The 17,578-nt window shown below is 42.8% G+C and overlaps 1 protein-coding gene across 13 annotated transcripts in view; it reads left to right on the plus strand.

Moving 5' to 3' along the window:
* The window catches only part of LOC121947397 (membrane-associated guanylate kinase, WW and PDZ domain-containing protein 1-like), a 118,159-nt gene that overhangs the window by 92,860 nt on the left and 7,721 nt on the right, over positions 1-17,578 (plus strand). For 10 of the 13 annotated variants that reach the window (XM_042492429.1, XM_042492431.1, XM_042492430.1 and 7 more), the window contains 8 exons: positions 711-745; positions 3,924-4,179; positions 8,454-8,545; positions 9,420-9,615; positions 9,800-10,102; positions 14,732-14,935; positions 16,176-16,263; positions 16,372-16,432. In XM_042492429.1, the coding sequence (XP_042348363.1) occupies positions 711-745; positions 3,924-4,179; positions 8,454-8,545; positions 9,420-9,615; positions 9,800-10,102; positions 14,732-14,935; positions 16,176-16,263; positions 16,372-16,432 (1,235 nt within the window). The remainder of the gene's footprint in view (positions 1-710; positions 746-3,923; positions 4,180-8,453; positions 8,546-9,419; positions 9,616-9,799; positions 10,103-14,731; positions 14,936-16,175; positions 16,264-16,371; positions 16,433-17,578) is intronic. The other 3 variants (XM_042492434.1, XM_042492442.1, XM_042492441.1) reach the window with 1 other exon arrangement.

Consider the following 17,578-nt stretch of genomic DNA (forward strand, 5'->3'; position numbering starts at 1 on the left):
AGAGAGAGAGAGAGAGAGAGAGAGAAAGAAAGGCTGATAGAGGGAGAGAAAGTCATGGTGCACGGAAGAAGAGGAGGGGAGGGAAGGCTAAAAAGAAAAAGGCAGTGAGAGAAGATCAGCTTCTCAATGTAAGCCTTGAGCAAAGCAGAGAAGTGGAGAGGAAACAGCTCTGTAGTTACTGAGAAGATGTGCATAGCAAGGCAGAAGCTCAAGGTTTCCTTTGATATGATACTCAAGCTCCTGAGCTCCCTCTCAGTGGATAATAGTTGAGATTCAGCTGAAGAGCTCGTGCTGAAGACTGCTGGGAAGTAAACCGGAGGAGGGGTGGGATCTGCTTGTGGCGACCTGTAGCTTTGACCGGCAGTCCAGGGGCTGCTGCAGCATAAGTCAGCCCTGTCTGATGCAGATAGATCAGTTGCTCCGCTTCTAATAGCACGGGTGAGAGCGCTGAGTGGAGCGGGATACAGCAAAGGGGGAGGAGATCACTTAGATTAGCGAGCAGCCTAGCGCAGTGTGTTGCTCAGAGAGAAAGCAACAGAGAGGAGGAAGAGGAGGAGGAGGAGAGTGAGCCAGGGCCAGTTGCGCTCTGCTCTGCAGCAGGAACCTGGGTCTACCCGTTTGTCCTGGGGAGTTTTTTGATCATAGGGGACGAGGGGAAGAGCACCGCAGGTCATTAATGCTCTCTCTGTCTCTCTGCCGATGTTTTGCAGGAGTGGTGCCAGCCAAGAGGAGTCCAAAGCTGGTGGTGAGTACTATAATCTTTCTCTTTTCTCTTTTGTGTGTGTGTCAGCTCTACTGATTGAAAGGAGCGCTATTTAAAGAACAAAAGACAGATTTGATATCAAACTCTTGCTCTACTGTTCTGTATCCAGAGCTTCTGAGATCGTTTCATCTCCTCCAGCTGTCATCACTCCTCTTCACTTCTTTCTCAGTGTGCTACTTTGACTTTTTGCATTGTTTTCCTCCTCTTGCCCGTGTTGTCATCTTTCTTTGTTTTATACCCTCTCCCTTTCTCTCTCTACACCCCTCCACTCCTGCCATGCTGCCATCCTGTGACTGATTAAGCATAGCCTAGGCAGAACAGTGCAACAGTGACCAGCTGTTAGGGAGGGCAGACAGCCACAGCCGAGGGAAGATGGGAAAGAGGCATGAAGCAAAGATAGGGGAAAAAAAGGATGTGGATGAGGGAGGGAGGGAGGGAGGGAGGGGAAGACTAGTGTGGAGATGGCTTGTCCCACAACAGTGAATAACTATGATAGCCCACAGATACTGAGGATGCACTGAGGCTAACAGACAGGGAGAAGGGGGCACTGATGACAAGAGTGAGCTGCAAGCAAAGCAGAGGGAGATTGGAGAAGCTGGAGGAAAGATTGCAACAGATTGCAATGTGACTCGTAGTTGTGGCGGATAAGAGAGGATATGGAAAGAGGAGAGAAGAGGCAGAAAGACCAGCTCTGTGAGCAGTGCGAGGGTCTCTTAAGGGACAGTGCAGTTATTCAGGAGTTTAAAGAGCAAACGCCTCCTCATTTTTACGACTCATCTCAACCTGATAAAAAAAATCAATACAGGCTCAGAAGAGACGCCAGTGCAGCTTTAAATTACTGTCACCCTAATTCACCCCTGGAGAGCCACTGAGTTAGAGCAGAAGGACGTTTCCTCTGGACAGACTCCTCCAAGGTCAGTGATGGGTCTTATTCCCACCACTTCAGTTGGTCTTGATCGACATGTAAAGCCCCTCAGCTGGCTGGATATTAGCATTAGGATTAGTTTGAAATGGTATCAGTCAGGGCTGTGGGTGTTACCTATTCAGGTCACATGTCACGGCGGATAGAGGAGGGGTGGGTGCTGTAAGGGGGTCGAGTGGAACCGATAGTGGCACTGCCTGACTGTCACTTTAGATTAGCTTTCCGGTGATGAAAAAGCCAGTTTTCCCCTCTCTGTTATGTCAGTGAAATGTCATGCTGTATGCGACTTCGTGTCAGCCCACAACGACCATTTTGCCTCCAGTTGAAAGTCTAAATTAAAGCTCACGGTAAACTCCCATATGCAAGCGAGACTGTGCTGTCTCAATTCATTAAGCGAGTCTCCAGTGATCAGATGAGAAGTCAATTTTGCATGGCTGTTGTTCTCATTAAGAGGCATTACTGGAATATTTGACCCTTTGTCTCGTACAGTGTGATGAGTGAGAGACTGTGCCATGGCTTCTCTACCATTTCACGCACCGGTTTAATATTCACACCAGATCAAAAATGATTCAGTTGTCACACTGGTGCTTGTCAGTAATTGCATTTTCTCAGTCAGGCTCATTTTTTATGAATCTGTAAAGTCTGTTGTAATGTGCATCTGCAAGCGATAGAACTGAGATATTTACATATTCTGGTCGCAGAATCAGAATACAACGATTACAGGAAACCATATGGTGCCTAGCAGCAGAATATCAAGCTAGGAAAAAAAATTAAGATATTCTAGAGTTGTGCATGGATGACATTTATTTGAGTCAGGCCGGAAGTTAGCATTACCCTGGTTCCCTGAACAAAAAGCCAATGTTTTTTGTTGTTGTTGTTGTTGTTGTTTTTTTAATTGGATTTTGAATTATTGCATAAAATATGCTCCATGGCAAAAGAGAGTTTATGACACTTACACATTTTTTTTGGCAAGATAACCATCACAAACATACACCACTTTTATGATTTTTGCGGTATAAATGCAATCACCAGAAGTAAATAGCAAATAGTAAAGCTAATGTTGGGCGATGAACAAGCTACACCACAGTCACATGACTTCAAAGCTGCTGCCACAACATGGATGTAAAATTGCGTTCTGTGCGATACTACATTATGTCGTATCATTTAGCCACTTCAGCAACTGCCTTTTTTAAGGCAGGGTTTTTACTGCTGTACTTCATGTTTTAGAAAAATAATGTGAAAATCTTTTAAGCTTGTGTTAACCACAAACCTTATGTCAGGTGTCTAACAAAAAAAAAAAAACATTGACTTTGAGACCAGGTAGATTATCAGAAGATTTTAAATGATTACTCATTTTCAGGTTTTAGGGCTTATTCCTGCAACACTCAACAACACTATATATTGTTACAGCAAAGCAAGAGGCTCCGTTGGTGGGGGTGTGTTGCTTCGTGACTAAAGGAAAAACTAATCAGGAAGTTCAGTTTAAGTAAAAGATACAAGATTAAAAAGAGGTATTTAAGTTAAACTGGTTTTGCTGGACGATCCTGCATTGTTTTGCTGGAGCCCCCCTGTGTTGCCAGAGCGACGCTGCAGTTTCACGCACAGAGACAATGTCGGTCTAAATGTGGCCTAAAACACAACATTTACGCAGAATATTTTAATTGTTAAACACTTTTTTATTTCACTGTTAAAACAACTGAGTGTTTTGAGCAATTTCAGTTGCCTGAGTAGCAACGAAATACTCATAATACTTATCTCCTACCCACCTAGAGTCTTCTCTGCCAAATTTTACAAATCCCTCCTTCAACTGAGACTAACCTTGATTCTAAGCATTGGTTTTCCATGAGCAGGACCTTCTGCAATAAACAAAGAATCGTGGTATTCATAAAAGGCAATATCTTTGTTCACTGAAATTCCCTTCTCATTTCAATCTGTCTTTGTCTTGCAACCATGGTAACCAAGTCATTTCTCCTCACACTCCAGCAGCAGTTTTTAGTGAGAGATATTCTACTGCAATGTCTAAAAAAGATGACCTTGGACGCGTTTTCTCTCTCTTTGTCCTCCATCAACACTCTTCTCACTCATCTCTTTCCCCCTATATCTTGCCCTTATCACTGACTCACTTATCACTCTCACTTTTTTTTCTCCACTCTCTGCCCTCTACCTCCATCCTCTGCTTATATCCACCCCCATCCCTTTACACACATGCACTTCTCACTCTGTTTTCTCTCCACCCAGCACCAGTTAGAGAGGAAAGACAGCCAGAGCAGCTCCCAGCACAGTGTGTGCAGCCATCGCAGCACCCACACCGATTCTCCCAGCCACCCACCCTCTGCCATGCCCAGTGAGGCTGTGGCTCCCACTCCTGCTGCCCCCACCCAGCCTCTGCCAGGCCTGCCCCCTCAGGACCCTGCAGATGGCACCCTCACCCTGCAGAAGAAGCCAGACCCCTTTAAGATTTGGGCGCAGTCCAGGAGCATGTACGAGAGCCGACGTGAGTAGCATGTAGTTCTAACTAATTTTTGAGAGTTTTGCTGACTTTAGAGTTTATTACAGACCTTTTAACCTTATATAACTACCTGAGGTCATCTGGCAGGAGACGTTTGATGGCTTAGATTTAAATCTGGGGAAAAAAAACAACTCAATTTTAGAAAGACCTACCTAAAGATCTGAAGCAATTATTACACGTTTGTAGATAAGCTTTTGTGTAATGATTTAAAGGAATTTTCTGCAGGATAGTTGGATGAGAAGATTCCTCCAGCCTTTATGCTAAGCTAAGCTAACAAGCTGCATGCTGTAGCTTCATATTTCACTAGTGTCTTTTACACTGTGCTGTTATTTCCCCTTGCCTGTCTGTATAAAAAGCAAGATTACAGAATGAGGGGACAAACGGAGGTAGTAACCATGCTAAATAAACTTGTAAAAGCCAGCACAACAGTTGTGACATTTTGACGACGTGCCACTCATTGCCTGGAGATTTAAAGAGCAACTAGCAGCAGTTCACCGGTAACTCAAAGAAGAACAGCAGCTGAAAATTTTGGCAAATTGGAAAAAAAGTTAGGTCCAGGAGCTCCTCACCCTAAGAGCTGAGGGTGAGATTGACCTCCATAAAACAGTGATGGTAAATAATTGTTATCGCCATGTTTTCCATTGTTATTGATGGTTAGAAAATGGTTACACATCACGGCTGTCATGCCTCTTTTGCTTCCAAGATGCTTCACGCTGTCCAAAAATGACACACTGGGGCAGCATTAGAAGAAAGGAGGCATAAAGAATGGACTTTGTAGCAGCCTTATTGTGTAGAAAGAGCTACAGACAGACATGAAATTGGTATTGATCTCCTTATCTAATTCCTGACCAAAAAGAAAATGCGCCAAATTCCCCAAAACTAGGATTCAACAGATAACTGCTATGTGGAATTTTTAACTATAATGTCCACTGCTTGGATAGTTTGACACGTTCGATAAAGATGAGAGGTACATCTGATTGTTTTGCTTCTTAAATGTATTTCTTCAATTGTGGCAAGATGCACAAAGGAAAATAATCACAGCTGTGTATACAGTGTGATCACCACAGGGCACGTCTTTGGCTTTGTGTGTTTGTGTCAGTTGAAGCCTTTTTGTGTGTTTGCTAAACAACGGTGTGCTTACTGAGTCACAACTGATCCTGTGACAAAAGGTGCCTCCAAGAGGAAAGTGTCCTTGAAAACACTCAAGTGCTGGCTGATGAGTGATGTGTAGGTATATGCGTGTGTGTGGGTGCATGTGTCAGTCGTACGCATTCTGTCCCAGCCTTCCTCTCGACTGAAAAGAGCTGTCAAGTTCAAAAACAAAACAAAGAATAGCAGCGCGTGTGTACTTCCCTTCACATTATACATTGAACGGACAAGTCACACTTCACCTTTTAAACCGCCTGTTAAAACTGACCACATTTACATTATCAGCAGCCAAACAGCTTGTCTCATGCCCTGTTTAGTCACTGGAAAAACAGAGTATCCAAAATCCCAAACTGGAACAGCAGAAAGTAGGCAGCCTCTCTGTAAGACTCCTCAATATCATTTGCAGTCATGGCCTATTCCTGCATTATTCATAGGGAAACACTGTAAGGGTGTCAAACCACTTATTTTCTGTTTCTGATAGAAGAGCCTGTGAGAAAGGGGGAAGGATCTTCCAAAAATAATGGGTTCACTCGACTGTTCAGGATGAATTACATCCTTTAGACCTCCTGCACTTGGTTCTGCTGCTGATATGTAAAGGGAAAATAGGTCTGTATATGCTGTGAAATACATCTCTGTGTTGTAAAAAAGATTGCATTGTGATTGTAGAGGGGTGATGTCTATGGCAGCTCTTCTATGTTTGCTTGTCGCGCATTGTTATTGTCGCCAGCCACACGTGCGCTTGCTGTGTATTGCAGCGTTGGTTAACAATCATGGCTGCCTGTAGAATCTAGGACTGCTGCTGATTAAATATTAACTGGGCCCGGAGAGGGCTGCTTTAAGCTGCGGCTGATTGGTATATCTGTTTGATAACCCCTGAAGGAGCTGCAGCCCCTTTTTGAGTCGACGGGGGGAGGAGGGGGGAGACACAATGAAACAAGAAAGAGAGAAGGAGACAAAGAATGACAAAGACGCCCAGATTCTCTCTGTGTTTCCTATGCTTTCATGTGCATGCTGCCACACGGGTGTACTTGATTTGTGATGAGGTGATTCCAATAGTCCATTGAGTGCAATAGAAAGGCAATATTTTCGTGGCAGGGCGGTGTGATTGAGAGGTGAGCTTTTGGGAATGTTGCTTCCCTCAGTGCTTCATGTCACCTGTCAGTTGATGTGGCACACAGTCGTACCATTTACTGTTGCACCCTTTTTCCAACCAAACAAGCATGTATATGTATGTTTTTAAAACATAGGAAAACGCACTAAAAACTGGTGATATACACTTTTTTAGTAGGCAAGTTTGCCTTTGTGCTCCTTTTACACATTTGACATCACAAACACACCAGAAAATGGCTACCCAAATAGTTGAAAGCAGCATGGAGGCCAGTGAAAATGTCAGAATGGTCACTATGGCCTGGTATCGTTAAAAAAAATTACAATCCTAGTACCCTTTAAGTGTTCTAATACCAATTGATTAGTTTCTTTACACCTTTTTTATGTACTACATGTATATGTGAATGGAATTGCGTATAATGCCACCAAAAAACTTTTAGTGGTGTCTAAGCCTGCTGAACCGCCAAAATTGTCAAATACACCACACCTGACTTCAGCACACCACTGACTATATGGGCTGTAACTGCTGTGGTATTTCCAATCTCTTGTCGCATTTATTCAAATAATGCTTGCAGTGATTGGTGCAAAGCAACACCCAACAAATAATGATTTTTTATCAAATTTGGGTACAGAAAGGATCGAATACAAGTATCGTCTGACTGGAGAAATTTCTGTGTTGTAGACAATTTTGATTTATATCGGTCAATATATCAAATATCGAATACCGATACCTAGAATTAAATAGAAGGGAAATACAGGCACTCCAAAAGAGGAATTACATTAGAAAGCCTTTATTGTGGTGGCTAAATCATTAAAAAAGCCAACATGTTTGGAACGATGTTTTATGGCTGATCTGACAGAAATTGATGGAATTTGTGGCAACATGTCATTGCATCACACTGGAAAGGGAATGAAAAATATCTTGTCTACCAGGATGTCATATTTTTATCACTGAGAAATTAACTTTCTTGTCCAATGACCAAATGGCTAGTGAACGTTTAAATTTTAACCTCCATTCAATTGATTAGTATTTGGGGCTGGTAAGTGAAGCTAAATGCATTTTTAACCAGCATTCGGCTTGTGGATGATGCTAAGTTTGCACCCTGGCTGGAGCCTATAAATACTCATGACTACTGCAGTCTTTTGACCTGGGATTGAATTTTAACCTTTCTCACTAAAGACAACAGCCAGATTTTTGTGGGTGTCAGTGGGTTTTTTGTCCACTGTCACTGTCACTGCTCTATATACACAGGTCAGCACAGGGTTATTTACAAGTCTACCTGCAGCACGTAAATGCACACCAAGCAAGTTATCGTGGGAAGTGGAGAGTTTAAGTTAATGGGTTCAGTACTGGCCTTGCGTGGCAGCCGTGGAGACAGCAGGCGGTGCAAGAAGAAGCGGCCTGTGCCTCCTGTGCGGACTGGCCCTGTGGGTTTGAACAGACTGACACCAAATTGCCTGTGTCCTCCTCCACAGTCTGCTCTGTCCACTGCGAGATGCAAATGTGTAGGGAGCTGTGTGTGTGTGAGAGAGAGAGAGGGATGGAAAGCAGGAGAGAAAACAGGGAAAAGTGAAGCTACAAATCCATGTGAGCAGTTATAAATAGGGGCTAATAATAGGGGATCGCCATCCAGTAACTTTTCAGGTCTGTGAGTGTGATGAGGTCACAGCATGAGAATTCGCAGTCTAGTTTGTGGTCTACTTGTGAGAACAAGGAGCCAATCTGCCAACAGAGGCAGTGCTAAAGAGGAAAGGAGCACCTGTAGCCCCTCTAATAGAAAAACAAACATCTTATTGATCAGCGAGTACACAAATGTACGAGGCTTTGTGAAAATGAAACAAAACATAAGAAAAAAAAATGTTAGTTTAGAGCAACAAGCATCCAGTGAGATTTGCCTGCATAGATGCCAATCAGTCAACACTGAACAAAGCCTTTAGGTCTTTGGCGGATTTGGTGATTGAGCTCCATGGAGTCCCCACACTGTTTCTTTTGTGTATTTCAGTGCCAGATTGCCAGGAGCAGGACATTTTCCTTTGGCGGAAGGACACAGGCTTCGGCTTCCGTATCCTAGGAGGGAACGAGCCTGGGGAGCCGGTAAGTATTCCTCCACCCTCCCATTAATAGTTTATTGCCATAGCTGAAGAATTAAAAGATCTACATGCACACTAATGCACCCTATATGTCCTGTTTCCAAAAAATTTAGTGCTTTTAATTTTTTTCTCAGTATGCCTCACAATTCTATAGGAGGTTCTCTGTTTTCTCTGTCTTCCCTATTCCTCCTACTTCTATGTTTAGTCTGCCTTTAAACCATAGTTGCAGAAAGTCCTATCACTCCATCTAACTGGAGCTGTTGCTCTCTGGAGCATCATATAGACAGCTTGTTAAGAGAAGCAAAGCTTTACCCACAATCCCTCTGGTTGTGCACCGTATATTTGTCTTAAAAGTAGGGAGCAAAAGGGAGAGTGGAAGGCAGATATTGAGGAAATAAGGGAAATAAAATGGCAGCAGCCTTCAGGTCTACCCCACAGGAATTCGTACTTGGTGTTTGTGCCAAAAGGTGTTGCGTGGTGATTGTGCGCTTGTTTCTGTCAGAGCTGTGTGTGTACACACCCACACAATGCCTAAAGCACACAAGCTTCTCCATGGCCCCAATGGGCTGCATTGGCCTTCTTGGTTTCTCCGAACGTCAGCCACAAATACCTTGAAGTAATGCAAGAGTCGACTCGCTGCTGTGTTTAACAGATTCATTTAAAATCAGAAGCAGATAAGTCACAATGAATCATTGCGCTCTCTCTTGGCTGGTGGTTTAATTTACTGCAGTATAATGACTCTTAATTAGCCATAGCACAGTATCATAATCATAAAAGCTACTGTATTCTCATCACTCTGTTAGACGATACAATGAGTTACAGTGCCATTTAACAAAAGTCAGTAATCCATTACATTGTGCGTGCTTTGCTTTTTTCAGATCTACATAGGGCACATAGTGAAGTACGGCGCAGCAGATGAAGATGGGCGCCTGCGGTCGGGTGATGAGCTCATCTGTGTGGACGGCACGGCGGTGGTGGGCAAGTCTCACCAGCTGGTGGTGCAGCTGATGCAGCAGGCCGCCAAACAGGGCCATGTCAACCTCACTGTCAGACGCAAGTCCAGCGGATACGGAGGTGATGAGAGTTTGTGCATGTGTATTCATACGTATGTCACGTGCTGTCACATGCATGTTATATAAACATAATGCACACGCTGCACAGACCATCTTTAACCTTGACGAGGTTCCTGACATGAATACATGAATCCACAGTTAATGAAATGCATGAGTAATACTGATCTCTTCCTCCTCATCCTCAGTGTCAAAAGGGGAAGGTGACGTTCCCCCGTCGCCAGCCTCTTCCCACCACAGCAGCACCCAGGCACCCAGCCTGACGGAGGGTAAGCGGACTCCACAGGGGAGTCAAAACTCTCTCAACACCGTCAGTTCTGGCAGTGGATCCACCAGCGGGATAGGCAGTGGGGGCGGAGGCGGCAGCGGGAGTGCAGTGGTGCCTGCCTCCCTCCAGCCATACGATGTGGAGATCCAACGTGGAGAGAATGAAGGCTTTGGTTTCGTCATCGTGTCATCCGTTTCCAGGCCTGACGCTGGCACCACCTTTTGTAAGTGATGTGGGCTAAGTTTAAGCTAGTTGAGACTGACAGGGAATTCTACTCAGTTTGACATTAGAATTTATTTTGTTTAGGCCGACTGTTTGACTTCAGCGTGTTTCAAATTAGACTTTAATCTGACTCAACAGTTTGATTGTTTGGGCATTTGCTGTCTGTATTGGTGCATGTTATGTGAAAAGAGTCTTTCTGAAGATCATTATTTCTCTCAGTGATTAATTTACTCTCAGACTGTGAGCAGCATACAAACAACTTGAGAACAAAGCAATATTTTGGTCTCAAAGCATTATTCTTTAAAGGTTACTACATGACACTGAAGACAATACTTTGCTGAAAACAATTTTAAACTCTACCCCTGTTTGGTAGTGTTTCTGCAGTGGTCACCAAGCTAAATTAAAGACTTAAAGACATTTTCAAAATCACATAGAATGCAACTCAACCAGAGAAAACCAGAAGAGTAAACCAGAGATGATATGGCCTTGAAGTATTTATTATTATATCAATTTTCTTTCAGTACTTCCCAGCAGTATATAACAAAAAATCCCAGTGATACAACTACAGAAAATAATTTGACCTAAGCCAGTAGAACCAGAAAATGGAAGAATGGATTTACGAATTAAAACCGATTACTTAATTTAACACAGTATCTGCTAATGTCAGATTTAACAACTTCATAGTGAAAACAATCTCAATTAGTGAACAGGTATCAACAACTCCTTTAATATTGCCTGCTCAACACGGTAATGCCATGTCGTTAATATGCCTCATCGTTTTGAATAAAAAGAGCAAAATGGGGGGGTTGTTAGCCTTTCAGCCACCGACAAAGATAGTAACAGTGCCAAAACGATGTCTTTGTTAAATGAACAGCTGGCAGGACATTTTTATAACTTGCTATGAGTGCGAACCACCACCAGAAAATTTAAAAGCTCGAGTTAGCAATTAACTCAAAGATAAGAAAATGTTCACAAATTGGAGAGAGAATAAGATTTGGGAGCTCCTTACAGCCAAAATACATGGGACAAGGGCATGCCTGCAGTAGTCAAGTCAAGTCAAGTCAAGTCAATTTTATTCTTAAAGCCCATTATCACAAAACACAGTTTGCCTCAGAGGGCTTTACAGCATACGACATCCCTCTGCCCTTAGACCTCTTACATCGTAGCCGCAACCATTATAATTAACTGAAGATGCTACACTGACACAGAAGCCACGCTTGCCCCTGCAGGCACAGTGCTGCTCCTCTCTATTTTTACGTCACTGGTCTATTTTCTCTTCTCTGTTTGTGGGTCTGCAGCCCTTCAAAAGGTAAAAACTACATAAAACTGTGTAAAAAAAAGAGGACAATCTGTAAAAAAAAAAAAAAAAAAAAAAAGAAAGAAAAAGTTTTTACATTTCACATTAAAATCAATCAAATCATTGCATCCTGTAGTTAAAACAATCTAGTTAATCAGCCTAATTCAATATTAGTAATTGTAGCCGCTGTTGTAGTGCTTCAAAGCCGCAAAATTCAGTACACACTTAATGAAGCTAGCAGCAAACACACCTTGCAAAGACAGAGCTCTGCCTAGGTGACATGCTGCGGCCAGGCCCCATGTATTTTGGTTGTTACCCTCCAAGCAGAGGACAAGACCACCCACCCGATAACAGGGTTGATAAATGACTGAGAATGGCATAAAATGGCAATAACATTGTTAAAGTCACTGCCAACATGCATCTTGTATGTCACGCTAGGGGCCGACACTGTTGTGTTACACACCGCTTTTGACTGCTGAACACTGGCATGCCATCTAAAATTGCACACTGGGGCGGCATAATGCCAGCATTGATTGGTACTGTATAAAAAAAAGCAAATCTGCCATAATTAACAGTCTTTATTGCAGTCCTATCAAGCAGTCTTTGTGTAAGAAAGGGTCTCCTGGCAGTCTACTATTAGATATGACGCATTTGCTAACTAACATTACTTTCACAGGCAAAGAGAAAACATCTACGTCTCCAACTTTGCTTTTGTAATTTAAATGTAAGCCTTTTCAAGACCTGCAGTTACCCCTAACCAATTTAAAAAGCTGAGAGGTGATGCATGAAACAGCCCCAGTCTCCCATATATACCTCCAGCGAAGAGACACAAAGAGAGAAAGTCAACCACTGCATAAAATGACTGATGCCATCTCCTGGCAGAATAACGTATGAAATATATTCTTCTCTTTGAGTTTCCCCCACATTATGAATAGGAGGCGAACAGCGTTTGACAGCAGTGCACTTAATGCCACAGAGCGAGGTCACAAAGCTACTATCATGAGCTTAGGGATAAAGAAATCTCCTCATGTGCAGAGCGCACTCCCTCAGGATCAGGCTGGCTGCAGCTTTATCACAAACACCATCATCACAGATTCCTGCCTCACAGCTGCCCTCACCAATTCATTCAGCATGTAATTGAAGTCTACTCAGCGCACTCCGTCGCTGTCTATACCATTTAAGTATCACAGCAAAACAGCAGAATTGCATGTATTAAAGCTGCTCAGGCATTGATGAGGAATTGTAGATGTCCTCCTTGAACAAATTTGGTATTAACCTCAGAGTGATGAATTTCCAACACCAATGTCACACCAAGGTCCCTTGTATAGTTGGCCATTATGATGATGTACTGTGGTGTGTCACGGGCAAAACACAAGAATGGATGAGACGTTAGCCACACTGACTGCGAGCTAGGGAAAATTTCATTGATCCCACGGGCTAATGGTGTTACTCTGCAAAATGCAAGAATTAATGTGTTATTTATAGTGACACCAGTGCTCGTCAACAACCTTGTCTAAACGCCTTCTAGTCTTTTGAGGCTCCTGTTTTTGCTGCTGTCTCTCTGCGCTCCCCTGCTCTGCTGCACCACAGTTCCTCTTGGGATGCTGAGATGAATGGACTTAGAGCTTTCATGTGCTGATCTGGGATTGTGCTATAGCATCCTGCGCTCACTCTCCTAATGGATTCCAACCATGTGGGACACGAGCTGAAATCTGACAGAGGGATGTGTGTGCTTAAAAAAAAACACACAAAAAAAACACAACACAGCTCTGAGGATTCTTCCAGGGTGTTTGTCAGTCCTGGAGAGAACAAAGCAGTTTCAGCTGATTCAATCTCCCATACATCATGGACACATAAACCATGTTCTCCAGTTCAGCAGGGCCCATCCCCCTCTCTCATCCCCTCCCACTATGACCTGGGGTTGGTGATGTGCTTAGCAGATTGGGTATTAAATCCCGCGTACTTGCCACACCCTCTAATGTCCCACATCTCATTATTTAGATAGAGTGACAGGATACAAGTACATTTTTCAATCGAGACAGAGGGGGGGTGGCTGCAGGGTGAGGTGATGTTATAAATATGGATGTTGCAAAAATACTTGATGGTAGAGGGGAGTGCAGGGAAGAGCAAAGATAAAGGGAGGCCGGTGAGGAGAACTGGAGATCCCCAGGGTCTGTTCAGAGCTTCTGTGTAAACAAGATGTGCAGTATTGAAAACTGTCACTCAGCTGCAGACTGTATTTCTCACAGTGTTTGCAATGACCACACAGCTAGAGCCATATATAAGCTATAGGCTGCACGTCACCTCAGACTGCTCCTTTTTAGGAATCCGTGTCATTTTCCAATCTAACAGTCCAATTACCTGAAGGTTTTACACTGCGGCAGCGATTGTGTGCTCATTGATCCCTTGCAGGGAGGTGTAGTAATGATGCTGTGACCAGTGTATTGATAGGCTGTCGGGCGTTAGTCACTGTGGGCCCTGACCAGTGGCATATGATTCAGAGCACATTGATTAATATGTCAGGCGATGAGGGCAGAGAGATTCTGCAAATTCCCCACCTAGCCCACTAATTTAGTTTTTCAACATTATACTGTTTTAACTAGGGATGCGACAAATGGCTATTTTTAGAGATGCGCAGATTTTGAAATTCCAATATTTATATAATTTATACAATATTGCTATGTATCTCCTTCTTTAGTGCCAGTGAAACCTATAAATCATCATTATAAAAAAATATGAACTGTTTTCAAATCATCCAGTCCTTCATTACACTATCTTTGAATGAGAAAACTTAAACTGTACATTCATTCAAGTTTCTCACCAAAAACTACATTTTACAAATTTACATTTGAGCACTTCATGAGCACACTATAATCTATAAGCTTGAACACATCATAATGTAACTCAGTGCAACCACTGTCAGGAATTAGCTCCGGCCACAGGCCGCATACATCTACTATAACTAAAAACTGGAATCAGAGAATTTAAACTTTAAAAAGAAAAAAAATCAATAATCAAATTAGTTAGCAATTAATGTAGGCTAAGTCTTTAACTAAATTAATCACTGTTGCAACTCAGTGATTTATTCCCCCTTTCTAATATTTTGCATGAGTGCTGATTGCTACATGTTTTATAAAGTTCAATTGGAGTGTTGATTTGGATAATTAACCTTCCTTTTCTTCTCTTTCTCCCTGTTTTCTTTTGGTCTTTTCCTTCCTATGAAATATAAATCAATATAACCAATCAACACAATCAATCAAATAATCACCTTGCACTATTTCTAACATACACATGCAAACATACAATGTACATGTAAACAAACAAACACAAAAGCTGGAAATGCTTGTGTGGCCATGCCCCACAAAATAGGCCGCATCATCGAGGGCAGTCCAGCGGACCGCTGTGGGAAGCTGAAAGTTGGGGACCGAATACTGGCTGTTAACGGCTGCTCCATCACCAACAAGTCACACTCGGACATCGTCAACCTGATCAAGGAAGCCGGGAACACGGTCTCACTCAGGATCATCCCGGGTGATGGTAAGGCTTTTGGCTTCCAGCCTCACATGGCTCTTTCATAATGCAGCATGATGTGACTTATTCATGGATGTGGTGGGAAGGAAAGGGCACCGCTGCTTTTCACAGGCAAGAGCACTTTTCATCAGGGTGTGAACCCTGGTATGTCAGAGAGTGAGTCACTGAGTAGGAGTAAGGTGAAGTTGCCCCCAGAAACTACTCTAGCACTTCCAGAAGTCTTTTCTCTTTCTGATTTTTGTTTATTTTCTTCGCCGGATATCTCACCAATTGCAATATCTTGCCAGTTTGAAAGGATTAAAAAACGCTGCTCACATTTAATCAAGTGCTTCCTGTTGGTGTTAATCTCAGCTTAGTTAAGGGAAGGAAATGCAGCTGCATAATACTGCAGTACAAGCAGTTTGTATCGCAAAGGTCCACATTTTGGGTGAATTACTGTATGTCAAGTGCTGTAACAAGGGAGCTTGTTACTGGCTGAGCCACTGATCAGCCAATGAAAACACTTGAGCAGCGTTGCACTGTAATACTCTCCATTAGAGACAGAAAATGAAGCTCAATTAAGACCAGAGGAGAGAGAGGCGGGAACAAACTCCTCCACATGTTCAACATGCACAATGCAAAACTTTCCAGTAGAAAACATGGCACCTTATTCTCATTTCATGCAAGATGTGTGTGGCTACAGCACGCTGTTTACCTCAAAAACACAGAGAGGTGGCTGTGAGGAGGTCGTATTTCTCGGAGTAATGAGGACAGAGTGAGTAAAGGAGCCTGAGATGAATGAGTCAGCCTGATGTTCTTGCTAAACACAGACAGAGCTGTACTCCTGCCAGTGTCAGTGGAAACTAATGTGTGCTGCAGTGTTCTAGTGGGTGATAAGATAGAGTTGAAGAAAGGCAAGAAAAGACAGTTGTCCTTGTTTTTGTTTTATCTCTTGTGAAAAAGCGAATGAAACAATGATGCAAGTCATGAGGTTTTTTTTTCTCTTTACTGCTGGTTTTTCTTCCATTCAGTCGGGCCAGTGTTGTCTATGAGCAAATGGCAAATGACAACATCACAGGCAGTTAGCATCAGGTTGAATAGAGCAGCCTGTGGGCGGTTCAGTGGACTCTTCTGGACAGTAACATTTTGTTCTCCAGAGTGTTTTTTGAAAACGTAGCTGTGGGCAAATGCATTTAACAAAAAGCAGTCACTTCATTTTAACTGAGTTATTTCTTTTTTTTAATTCGATCTGTCTGTTTTTCCGCAGAGTCTTCCAATGCTTCTCTGCTGACTAATGCTGAGAAGATAGCTACCATCACCACCACACACACACCTCAACAGACCACAGAGTCCCGGTAGGTGTTGATGCATTCATTTTTTAAATATGCATTGATGCAAATGTCTTTCAATTTATTCTATAATGCAGCACCATGCGTATTCATATGGGTTTCTCTTTTTCAAAGGAATAACTCAAAGTCGAAAGGAGCTCCTCCTCCTCCACCGATACAAAGTCAGACAACACAGGTAAGAGCAGATGTTATCACGCCATCAATAAATCAGTTACCACCTATCAGTCATGTACCATAACACATTTTCCTTATATACAACAGAACTGCGTCCATGGGGGGGGGGAAATGTTGCATGTCAGAATATTGAGCGAGGTGTGACAGTTTTGACATAAAGACAACGTAGTGAGCTGTGAGCATTCTGCATCAAACTGGGTATAAAAGGAGCTCTATAGGACATTTAAAGTGTATTTTTGTGTCAGAGATGATCTACACATGGTTCTCAACATGGAGGGGGCTAGCAGCTAGTGGTGCTAACACAAACAGCGCTAACAACAGCAATAATGCTAACAGAGCTAACATTGTTAATCAAGGAGGGCACTTCTTCTGCACCAACACCATCCTATTATCAGCGTTAACCGCCATGTAAGCACAGTGCAGAGCAGTGGCGTTTAGCTAGACAGTGGGACACACACACAGGGACTCACACATACTTACATGCACGTGCAGTCGGATCATGTAACACAACAACAACAGAAGCTCAGATTACAACACACAGAGGGAGCGTGGTTTTCCCTGACGTCTGTGCTCCACTTTATCTTTATAAAGCAAATAGTTGCTTGCTGCTGTAATTATGCTCTGAATGTCGTATAGATCTCCTTTAAAGTTCAAGATTGAGTTTTCATATACAGTGCCTGCAGCGTCCTACTTTTTCTTGACATTTTCAACGCAATTCTAATTTCATTCATGTCTAAGTCTGGGTGTCGTATCCTAAAATAGTACCTCTATTTTTCTATCACATATGGAGAGATGGATATACCCCACAAAAACTACCATATATTTTACTTTAATATGAAATTCTCCTCACTTGAAACTGTAAAGTTCTACATTATCAAATTAAACGTGGGAGTAGTCTGATTAGGAATAAAGCTGATTTTGGGAGAGCCCATACATCCATTGGGAGGGAACTTTTGATGAGTAAGGTAAGTTTTGGGTCCAGCCCTTGCGATGCCCTTGCTTAGTGATCTGTACTCTGCGCACAGGCTCATGTGGCATTAATTATTCATGCATTCCAGGGTATTGTACTGCCATTGACATTTTGTGAGTTTTTGTGGGACATGGCTTGATTAGTCCTGAAGTTTGGACTCACCTTTTGACTCCCCTG

The sequence above is a fragment of the Plectropomus leopardus genome, chromosome 8, assembly GCF_008729295.1.
Source record: "Plectropomus leopardus isolate mb chromosome 8, YSFRI_Pleo_2.0, whole genome shotgun sequence".
NCBI classification, from domain to species: domain Eukaryota; kingdom Metazoa; phylum Chordata; class Actinopteri; order Perciformes; family Serranidae; genus Plectropomus; species Plectropomus leopardus.